The sequence below is a fragment of the Rhamphochromis longiceps genome, linkage group LG3, assembly GCF_057381845.1.
Source record: "Rhamphochromis longiceps isolate RC_006_pf linkage group LG3, R_longiceps_female_GT1.1, whole genome shotgun sequence".
In the NCBI taxonomy this organism is placed as follows: Eukaryota; Metazoa; Chordata; class Actinopteri; order Cichliformes; family Cichlidae; genus Rhamphochromis; species Rhamphochromis longiceps.
The window spans coordinates 42,885,325-42,896,839 of record NC_140559.1 but is presented as its reverse complement, the minus strand read 5'-3'; the positions used below and the strand labels follow the sequence as shown (position 1 = coordinate 42,896,839).

At 45.5% G+C, this 11,515-nt stretch overlaps 1 protein-coding gene across 2 annotated transcripts; it reads right to left on the bottom strand.

The window, feature by feature from the left end:
- Window positions 1-336: 336 nt before the first annotated feature.
- efs (embryonal Fyn-associated substrate) lies at window positions 337-11,463 on the bottom strand. Of its 2 annotated transcripts, XM_085398769.1 has the most exons (8): window positions 11,239-11,463; window positions 10,536-10,740; window positions 8,416-9,738; window positions 7,470-7,589; window positions 5,330-6,274; window positions 5,080-5,151; window positions 993-1,250; window positions 337-911 (listed from the first exon to the last, which is right to left on the bottom strand). In XM_085398769.1, exons 2-8 carry the CDS (start codon window positions 10,545-10,547, stop codon window positions 726-728), a joined length of 2,916 nt encoding a protein of 971 aa, XP_085254895.1. In that variant the 5' UTR covers window positions 10,548-10,740; window positions 11,239-11,463; the 3' UTR covers window positions 337-725. The 2 variants fall into 2 exon arrangements, with proteins under 2 accessions (XP_085254895.1, XP_085254903.1); XM_085398777.1 differs by lacking the exon at window positions 11,239-11,463 and having other exon boundaries at window positions 10,536-11,170.
- Between the last annotated feature and the right edge of the window lie 52 nt (window positions 11,464-11,515).

Here is an 11,515-nt window from a genome sequence, read left to right as displayed (position 1 = left end):
TAGAGATGTGAAACACGTGCAAACTGAAGAATGAGGAGATGTTTCTTGTTAAGTGGAAATGGGGCACTACACAAAACACGCAAACACTTGCACAGATTGAGAATAGAAGCTGGGAAAACTTCCAACATTTCTCCCAAATAAAGCCCCCCAAAAACACACACAACATGCTGCTTCTGCAGCTTCTGAATTGATAATCACAAAAGGCCCTTCAGGTATCACAGTAAGAAAAAAGGATGTAAAGTCTCCTCCTCTGGACTATTTCTGGAAATCGGGGGTGGCTGAATAAATAGAGGAAGGAAGGAAAAATGGCTATCGTGTGAGAGGTAGGGGGGGGAGAAAAAAAAAATATGGCAAGCACATTAAAGCAAAGCTCCCAAAATAGGAAGTCCACACGGACACTTAAACCACACAGGGGCTTCAAAATCTTCAATAAATTAACACTTAAAAAACTATTTTTGCCTGGCATCAAAGCACAGAGGTCAGTGGAGAAACAAAAGCAAACCAGCACGCGCTCAGGCGACACACGCAACACGGTGAAAACAGCTGGATAACAGCTGTGGCGAGGAACAAACGCCTCGCCGCAGGATTCGGCTTCGCTTCCTTCCATCCCATTCAAGCACAGGGGTAATGAACGAGTGTAACAACAAATAAGGCATTTCAGAGAGGAGGAAATAGATGTGTAGTGTAGACAAAGTTGTTTGTTTTAACGTAAGCACTAAGAAACATCATGAAGATATTTCTGCCAGACGCTGCAGCAGAGTGGAGAAGCCGGCCGCCTGCTGGGAGAGCTCTGCGACACGGTCCACCATCTCCTGGGTGGCAGATACTGATGGATAGTTCTGTGCAGCACCCTTTGTTGCCACCACGACTGCCTTCAAAGCTTGGCAGAGCCGTCCCCCCGAGGTAGTGATCTGATGGGGGAAAAAAATATTAAAGATATTACACCGCTATGAAATGCTGGATCTAAACATCATGCCAACTTTTCCACATACTTTGGCCCGGAGGTCAGCAGACGTGAGAAGACGGGAGAGCGTGTCCCCGATGAATACCAGCTTGTGCGCAGTTACAATGAGGCTCTTTCCTCTGGCGACGAAGATTCGAGGAGGTTGGTTTCCCTTCACGCTGCTGAAGAGCACATCGACGGCATCCGCCAGGCAGGAGAGGTGGGCGAGGCTTTGAGAGGAGTAGAAGGAGAGCAGCTCTGAGTCCTCCAGGGAGAGGGACACTGGCAGAGGAGGGGAGGGGGTCAACTGAAAAAGATGAGAAAGGAAAATGAAAATCTGCACAAGAAATGTAGGAAAGTAGCCAGAAGGTTTCTAATTTGAATTAAGGAGAATGAAAACAAGACTTTCAGATACATAAACAGCAAACTGAAAGAAGTCCTGAGAAATTAAAATAAAAAACACAACGCACATATTTACAGCACTGTGCAAATCTCATTATTTCTTAGGATAGTGCATGGAAAATGGGAGCAGCGATTTATTAAAACACGTGGAAACATACATAAAAATATAGTATATAAGGCAAAAACAGAGGTGGTACAAGCTAGAAAGCTAATATTTGGTATGACTGCCTTTATTCTTCACAATCTGAACTCTCTTTTGCAATCCTTGGTGTCATTTCTTCAAGTAGTCTTTGGTTCTCTTCTCTGTCAAGATGGTCCCACTGCTTCAATAATGTTCAGGGTCCAGGCTCTGCCACTCCATTGGCTGTGTTTTTGGGATCACTGTCATGCCGAAAAACGAAGATGCTGCCAGTGTGAGATGTTCTTAAATGGATCATAATCTGATGTTCATGATGACCTGCGTTCATAATTCAACCAATTTTGACAAGATCTCAAACAACACTGGCTCAAATACAGCTCCAAACCATGACAGAGCCTCCTCCGTGTCTTACAGATGCCTGTGGACACTCACTTCTGATGAGGCTTCAGTGAACAGCAGATGGATCAACTGAAGCATCTCTCAGCTCCTGTGCAGGGTCTTTGTTGGATTTTTTCCCCATGTATTACAAAGAACATGAAACTGTTCATCGGCTGTAGATAATTTTTGGGGGACATTTCTTTTGTCCTCCACTTGTTCCGTCTCTTCAAAAAAAAATTTAAGGACACATTTCACAAAATGCTGAGAAAAGTTCCATATTCTGCTAATTGCTCTTTGGGAATCACCTAACTGATGCAAAAATACAATTTTATGCCTATAACTGTGTCATCTTTGTTATATAGTCAATAACAAATGACGTTTTATTCTGGCTCAATCAAAAATTCAGTGCAACAGCCTCCACTTTCCATCCTAGAAACACGTTACAAAAAATTGCTTCGGTCTCTCAGTTTTATAACATGTTGGTTGAGAAGCACAGAGGCACCTCAGACAATAAGCGACAGGAGTGAATACAAGAGTTAGAAGATATTTCACCCATTGAGTGGAGTAAAATATGTTTAAAGACACACACCCAAACCATCAACACCCGATTGAGACTTTAACTGGATAATGCGAACAAATGTCTCCCCTGCAAATAAATAAATTTGATCCTAATATACTGGACAAATGTTGTAAGTGTACCAATCACCAAGCTTCATTGTATCACTGTTTGTGGAAGTGTAAAAAGTTTTGGTGCTCAGTGTTAAAATGCATTTCTCGGGTCCCATGTTTCCCTGTTCTGTTAAGTCCTGTGTTCTGTATTTTAAGCATTTATCCAGATGACTGTAATTTATCTCGTACAGAGAGAAAGACAGTTTACCTTTGCTTACTCCAGGCCAAACGTTGTGTTGCAGTATGCTGGGAGAATGTTGATAGCCCCTCTTTTGACCAATGGTTAAACAATGTAACATCGAGTTTAGTTTGTTTAGGGAAGTTGAGGAAGTGGAGAGAGAGTGAGGTAATGAAAAATACATAACTAAATTTGGGAATATGCAAAATCCAATAAATATATGTTTAAAAAAATGGGATCAAATGATGTGTTGTTGCAGCAGGCTGCTACTAACAAAGTGCCTAAAGATACCACTTAATATTCATATTTGCTAAATTATGATGTGTAGACAGAACTCTGGTTCAACACTTGAATTAGGTGCTTTTTACGATTGCATGATTCATACATCTGAAAATGGTCAGGTAGGAGGGCTGGACTGAAAATGAGTGAAAAAGCAGCCAAAGAAAAACTTTAAGGGAGCTTCAGAAAGACTGGAGAAGTATTGCTCAAGACCACATTAAATAATCACAATAGAGTCAGATATAAAGAAATGAAAGGTGGCTCAAGACTTTTGCAAAGTATTCTATATTATTTTTTAACCTTAGCAATAATCTGCAACCATGTCTTGACTAATCATTTAGTCCACAAAGTGTAAAAGAGGCTGAGAAACCACCTGCAATAAACGTCTTAGAGTCCAAATGGCTCCTTCTGATTTATTTCTTTCCTAACTGAGCTCCAAAATACCAAAACAGACTGCCACAGGACTGCGTCCTAAAGCCCAGAAATTCCTTCATCTCAAAGCTTAAGACATTTTCACATTTTATTAACACCCCACTTACAAATCGTGTGCCAGAGAAGGCATTTGATTGTCAAAGTAGTTCTAGGCTTCAGTCAACTGACTTCATATTTTAATATTAGCCAGCAAAGACAAAGTCCTAAATGTCAGAGTTTCCTATCAGAGTTGCGCAAGAATTGCAGCCACTGTTAATTGTGCCAAATAACTGTTTAAGGCTGTTTGTCTTCATAAAATCCAAATAGGATCAAAGCATGTGATACATACACAAAAACGGTCCTAATATAATAGTCAAATAACAGGAAATGTATTAATAACACATGAAAAAGCTGCTAATGAGAGCAGAAAATATATAACCAAATTAGCATATGGTAAGTCAAAGCAGGCAGCCTTGAACTGAACCCGAGTCGTACAAACAGAGGGTCCATACAGCACGTCAGCCACTGCTCAAAGGATGACTGTGCTCTTCTGTCACTCATTGTCCTGGAGTCTCCGTCCTATGTAAGAAAGTCTGTTGAGATCCACAAGTGACCTCTTGTTACCCGTCGATGACAAAACAAGGGAATGTAGCGAGGGGCAGGAAAAATGCAGACGGAGCAATAAGAAGACATGACTTCAGTCTGATGCAACAGAACTGACTTCGAGTTTTCGCAAGACAGGACAAGGTGTGATTAAAAAAAAAAGCTCAGAGACTGTCGTCGTGTGTAAACTGAGCACAGCATGGTCGTGTTGATGCCTGTGGTGTACCACAAGGTTCAATTTAAAGCCCCATTTTATTTTCCGTCTTCATACTCTCACTTGGCAAGAGTATGTGAACGTATATTTTTAATTGCTGTGCAGATGACACGCACATATACATCTAGGGTTGACACATGGTGATGCAAGAAGCCCAGGTTCACAGAGATGAAGGCCACAATTTGTCAGGCTATCAAAGCAGAGTTCTCCTCAAACACCCTGAGGTGACTGAGGGAGAGGATCAGCGCTAACCCAGAGTTTTGATGGATGCTTGCTCACATCCACGTTTTTTTGGCTGCACCTCTACCACCATCTTTCCCTGCTGCTCTGCTTTATTCTCCAGATTTCAACCTCATGCTCTTTTCCAAAATGGAATTCAAGATTTCTTTTGGCACAGTGGAGGAGATCCAGGTGCCTGAGGTGCTTACAAAATGGGCCAAGGAACAGCGTATCCATCCACAATGTGACTAGTTCTGAAGCGATGGAGGCCAAATACAGATAAAAAGAATTTAATTTTTTTGATGGCACCTCATACATTTATGCTGATGTATGTGCTTACTTGACTTTCCTGTCAACCTGGATGACTGATTTCAGAATTAACTGCGGAGTAAACAGATTCATTTGAAAGACTGCAGTAGCATACAAATACACAGCACTAGGTAAACTTATGGAGTATAAAGCTTGTATTGGTAAAACAAACAGCTGCTGCAAACTGGATTAAAGAGTCATACTGTTCACTAGTAAACAGAGCAGACTGTGAAAACAAGAGTGAATCGATGCCTTCGCTGTGGGGAATCACTGTGAGTGAGTCAGGAGCAAAGGATCAAGTAAACAGAGGTAAAAACACAGAGGGAACAGCTCACCCGTGGCTCTGAGGTGATAGTTTGTGTCTGTCCGTTCTCAGTGCGGGCGTCAGGAGGCGGTTCAGGTTTACCCTAGAGCAAAGTGACCAGAGAACATGTGTGACTAGTTACCAGCAAAGGAAAAAATGTGTTAAAGCACAATAACAGAAACTGTAAGGAATTAGATGCATATATAGCATAAATATCAAGGTAAGGAAGAAATTAATGTGATACTATAAAACGATGCATTCCTAACATAATAAAAACTAACCTGCAGCTTTACATATCCAACACTGTCTCCAGTAGGAACTGGAGCCGGGATGGGAGTCAAGCCGATCCCAGCATACTCGTTGCTGGGATCATCTTCTTCATCAGCAGGTCCCACTGTGAGCATCACCGTGGCTGGAGTAGGAGGCAAGGGGAAAGCAGGCTGAGGGGTTGGAGGCAGAGGCCTCTCCTGGATCCAGCTGCTTTTACGGGAACCCATTCCTCCTCCAGATGACTTCCCATCAGGCACCGGGAGCGCAGGCAACGGCCTACGTGACAGAGATTCTTGGGAAGGCAGACGGGGCCGGCCCTGAGCCTGTAAGAGGAGGGTGCTTTCCTCAAGCGAGCGCTGGACCAGCGACAAGAGCCCTTCGGATGGAGGAGCGCTACCGACGGCAGACAACGCTGGGAGCAGGTCCGATAAGCGTGCCCAGGCCTGCTGAAGGGGTGGCGGGGGATCCCCTGAATGACTGGCTTTCCAGGTGGACAGGATTTCCGCCAGTGAGGTAGCCAGGTCCCGTGATGACAGAGTGGAGGGCGAGTTGGAGACTGTGGTGAGCACAGAGTGGACCAGACTGGAAAGCGAAGCTCGCCACTGCATGTCACCAGAGCCGTTACTAGACACAGAGAGGCGGCGTGTGGAGGTGGAAGAAGATGATGAGGAATGAGGAAGGACTTCGACAGTCAGAGCTGGCATGTCATAAATCCCACCATCGGGCTCAGAGTCACCACGGCTATTATCTCCACCACTGACTCGTTTCTCGGATCCAGGAACACAAGAAACCCGTCCGACCTGAGGGACTTCCTCCCCACAGAGGCTGCTGGTCGACTCTCCCGGTGCCAGAGGGACGCCCGGAAGTGTAGGGACACTGTAGACTTCATCATCAGCTTCGTCAGGCTGAACATCTACTGTGGCCTTAGTCAGAGTGATTGTGGGGACATCATAGACCTATCAGTGAAGAGGGAAAAGCAGATTTGATTGTTTAAATAAATAAAGAAAACATTGCGAAACTTTGAAATTTGAAAAACATATGAAGAAAGGAAGGAAGATACTCCAGGTAGATTCTTTATTATTTAGTCCAATAATGGCATAATAATAATAATAATAACAACAACATTTCATCCATGCAGTAAATGCAGTAAGTACCAATTATATGCTACATTAAAAAGGGAACCCATATGCACTCTGTAGGTACATCCAGCAAAGAGTTACTGACTCCCACTGATGTGGGAAACACATTTTTATTCATTAAGTCTTAAAGCGAGCCTGCAGTCCACATACAGTGACTGCAGGCAAGGAGGGAAAAAATAACCCAGCAGCTGGCACACATTTTCAAGTAACTTTAAAGTGGAGACCACTGGGGGCAGGGATGTGGTGGTGGTGGTGGTGATGGCGGTGGTGTATCCTTGGCATGGTTGTGACAGATGGGTGTGACTGGGAGAAAAATAGAAGCAGCATTTGTACTGGATAGACTGGCTCCAGGAGCACACAGAGACAGGTGTGGCCTCGCCTCGAAGGGGGGCAGGGAGACAGGCTAATACTGGAATGTGGGAAGAAATAGTGGCGGGGTATATGATAGTCATCTCTTGTTCTTTGCTTGTGTAGGCATGCATTCAGCACAGCAGATTCCCACAGTTCCCAGCAAATTAATATACTAGGGTTGGGGGTAATCAGAGCATTTTGATTCTGCTGGATGTTTGTCAGGTCAAAATATGACAGGAACAAAACAGAAACACAGAAGCCCTGTAAGTAATTCTCTGTCAGACGCTCTCTAAAGTTGATTTTGCGTTTTGTGTGCCGGGAGATGAAGCACCAACTGCAACGTACCACTGTTTCAGTAATTCCTCTAAGTGATATTTAATACTGGCTTAATTAATTAAATAAATGTGTGTGGACCTAGATATGAAAACAGGTGGATGGATTGACCACAGGAAAACAGTTTGTCCCAAACATTTAATCATTATAAAACACTGAACTTCCAAGCTACCACAGCCAGCAGTGGAGCTCATCGTGGCCACACAAGGAAGGCAAAGAGGATATAAAGCCACTTGACAGCTCACAGTCAAACAACAAATAAAGCAGTTGCTTTAGACACTAATTCAGAGGTTTATCCATAAGTCAGCCTCGTGTGCAAAGTCTTTACCTCTGACTCAGCGTCGGCCTGCGGTGGCACACTGCGGGGGGTGTCGTAAATGCTGTCATCTTCTCCAAGTGCAGAGGGGACTGGATGCTGCCACCTGCCCTTCGGAGGTGTATCGTATACCTACCAAGGCAACATTAGAATTGAAAAAAAAAAGAGAAAAATCCATAAAAAAAATATTTAATTTAACACTAAAATATTCCCAGTAAATATGATGGAGACTTTAAAAGTTTATTGCCAAACAAGTACCATCCAGGAGTAATAAAAGGATTCATGTACATGGTGAAGGGCTTTTCCTGGCTCAAAATAGACGTCTTTAAAGTTTTGGTGCGGGGCGTTGACAACGGACATGAGAACAATCAGTCCACATATAGTTAGAGAACAGTCTTTGTTACCTTAGTTAACACAAGTTTATGCAGTTTCCTGATATTTGATAAACAAAACTGTTGTAAATCAAGCCATGCTTAAAAAAAATACTGACTTAAAGTTATTTTGTAACACTTCTGGTGATTTTTCCACTTCTTTCACAAACATCTTCTGTATGCAGAGGAAAAAAACTGCTTATGATGTCATCATATTGAGAACTAAAGCAACATTACAGGACGACCTAACCTGTTTAACACACCACTAAAAATGCCTCCTCCCCCACCCCCTAGATGAAACCCAGCAGGGTTTCCAAAGAACGAAACAAAAAACAAACATTTAACAAAAACGAAACACTTTTTTAAAATCTGATATGAGTCACATTTCTTTTTATCAAATGGTCAAAACTGAACAGGAAACGCAGATTTTTTTCTGTTCAGCAAGGAAACAGGCTCACTGCCCTCACAGCATGCAGAGCTGCTGAGCCAGGATGTTATTAACAGGTAATAACTTTATTCTTACTTTATAAATACTGAAGAATTAGATAGAACAACTTTTAATCGCTTTAAGTATAATCGTCACATACCTGATCATCAACAGGATCTGAATAATCCTGATTTTCTCCCTTTTGATTCTGCACACTGCTGCTTTTCTCCACGCCATTACTCGTCCTTTCCTCCGTTCCCTGGGGGGCTGCCCTCTGTTTGCCCTCTTCTTGCTGCAGGCTTGCAGAAGTTGCTTGAGCAGCAGATTTGGGGACAGAGTTAGAGTCAGCTGACAGCTGTGATGGTTGTGTGTCCTTCCTGGTGACGCTCCTTACTGGAGGTGCTGGTGGAGGTGGTTTGCGGGCGAAATTTGGCGATCCAGGAGCCCTGACCTGGCCAGCTCTGATAAGCAATGGGGATCCCCGGTGAGAGGCAAGGCCGGGCTTGCCCCTGGCAGCGGCAGGGGTGGGCGAAGCTCCCTTGAGCAGGGCTCGAGGAGACGCTTGGGCAGAGGTTATCTGAGGCGGGTAGTGGTGAGCCAGAATTGTTGCTGGTGTCCTCGGAAGGCTCACTCCCACAGAAGTGGGTGTTTGGTACATCCCAGGTGTGTCCTGGTTCGCTTTTGATTGGGGGGTAGCTGTAGTTCCATTGGTTATCAATGGTCCATTAGAGCAAAAAGCACTGGCCACAGAGCCTCCCGTTGGGGATTGGTAAACATCATCGCCTGCAAGAGGCGTGCCTTTGGGCACCAAGTAACAGTCATCCGAGGCCCCCGTGGTTATTGTTTCTCTGGGAACAAGATATGTAGCGTCCTCTGCTTCATCGGCTGTCCTCGGCACTCCGCTGGGGGCAAGATACACAGACTCTGAAGCCAGGTGAGCTCCTGGCTGCCTCGCATGCTGAGCTGCTGCAGGCGCGGGACTCACTGGGCTCTGATAAACCGCTCCTGTCATGTCTGTTCCTCGTCCTCTCAAAGAGGGTGAGCGTGGCCGCCCCACCACCCCGATATCCCAGTCAGGTCTGGGCCGGGTGCCAGAGCTAGAGTGCGAGCGTGGCCGCCCGCCCTCAGTTCTGCGTAGCTCCCCTGGTCTCGACCCCGCTCCTCGTCCCTCGCCCACCGCTGGCGGGGAGCGATAAACTCCGTCCGCATCATTCGCGGTCCGAGCCAGCGGGGCACCAGGTGACAGGTAGACCGAGTCTTCACTGGAGCCACGACAGGGGTCCGAGCCAGGGGGCGGGGCGGTCTGAAGGAGTCGAAGGCGATTAGCGGGGGCGATCCCCTGTCTGCCATGCAGCGAACAGAGCCACCACCCGGGCCCGCCGCTCTGCTCCTGTTCAAGAACCATGAGGATGTCGCCCTTTCGGAAAGCCAACTCTTCTGGGCTTTCTGCCGTGTTGTCAAACAACGCCTTTGCCAATACCGTCTGTGCAGGAGGAAGAGACGAGAGCAGCAGTGATCAGCACTGACCCACAAAAACACACACACACAAAAACAACAACTAAAATGGCCATATGAAAGCACAAATTAATCAACAGCCTGAATTCACACTCCCTGCACGCCACAAACAAACAAGTACATTGACGTGGCAGTGCCAAGTGAGGAGTATAAAAAGGGTGATTGTTTCGATGCTGAATGGAGAGTGAAAGGGAGTGAATAGGGAAGATCTCGTTAAATGTCTGTGTGAAAGACCTGGTTGGGGGGGGGGGGGGGGGGGGGGATTAGCAAACGAAAACAAAACAAAACAAAAAAAGAAAAAGATGGAAAATTTAAAAGCCAAATCAAAATTCACAGCTGTGCAATTCATCCTGAGGAAGGGAGAAAGAGGGCCACAGTCAGGGAGGATCAATGATCAAATGGACACAAGAGCTTAATGGTAATGAGCGGGATGAGAGGGAAGGGGGAGGGGATGAGAGGCACATCTGTCCCTTGCTGTTTAGGGTTTAATTGCCAACCCAAAGCCAGAGAGTCAGGCCCCCTTTCATTCTCTAAACCAACCCCCCGGGGACAACCGAGCTCCAATGAGCCATGTGGGACCTCTTTTGCAATGGAGGCACTGAGGATCCCAATATAAGACACAGAAAACAAATAAACCAGTTTAAAAGAAAGAAAGAAAGCGAGGAAAGCAAATTATTCCTTGACTTTCAAAGTATCCGAGCTATTGCGACACTGCCACACGAACACATGCAAATCCACGAACATAAAGAGAAAAACTGTACTCACCGAGACAGACATGATTGCCAAGTGATCAGCTTAGTCTCCGAGAAATTATCACTCAAGTGTCCACACCAGTCGGGTCATTTTTGGGAGGTCAGCTGTCACGGATATGCCGGTGGGCAGAGACCCTCGGTGCCGAGGCACAGCTGGCTCTGTTTAGGACACATCGCCCGGTCTGGGGGCTCCGTCGTCCCCGGTCTTCATAAGGCTCCTAAAATTCACACGGAAACGCTTTTTTAAATGTTTATTTTCTCACGAGTCACATGTAATAGGTATAGACAGCAAAACTTCACCCGTGCGCTCTGAGTCTCGCGTGAAACTGAAAGGTAGGCGGACGGAGGTAACACCTGTCTATGCCTTCCACGCCCAGTAACGTTTCTTTAAAGGCAACCCTATCGGGGGAAGCCCGCAACAGCTTAGCATCGTTTGCAAAAAAGAAGCGGTGTGCAGTGAGCGTCTAAAATACGGCGTGCAGCTGTGTATGAAACCGCTATCTAGGTCAAACGATAATTCATTTGAACAGTAGCCAGTATAAATAGACGTGCAGTCGCGGCCTAGCCACTAAACACCAGCCAACGCGGGCTAACGCTGCGCTAGCTAGTGCTGGTTTAGTTCAAAACAACAATGGCACCGCCGTATAAAGCGGCCAAAGGCGATTTATTTACCGAACAGCGTTAGCACTCAGGACCGCCGTAATGAAAATTATTACCTTTCTCTTTTCTTATCGCCGATAAACTTCCCATTGGGGTACAGCCTCTGATACGTAAATCCCTTCTTTTCATGCGTGAAAATCTGCGGTCATCGCCGTTCAATCATCTTCGATGACAACAAAATTATCTCCGCCCCTTTCTTAGGTCGCGGAGCTTCGCTGATCTACAAGTAACACCAGGGCGTAAATTCCAGCGTTTACACCAATCCCGACGTGTGTAAAATCGCGCAGCTAGCCGTCGCTTCAAAAATAGAGCTCTTCTGATTGGCTCGTTCCT

What these genes read in the sequence shown, in the direction of transcription:
- efs (XM_085398769.1), bottom strand. An exon ending in CAGATCCTGTTGATGATCAG is followed by an intron (nt 7,590 to 8,415) that starts GTATGTGACGAT and finishes TTGCCTTGGTAG; the next exon opens with GTATACGATACACCTCCGAA. An exon ending in CTATCACCTCAGAGCCACGG is followed by an intron (nt 1,251 to 5,079) that starts GTGAGCTGTTCC and finishes CATCTTTTTCAG; the next exon opens with TTGACCCCCTCCCCTCCTCT.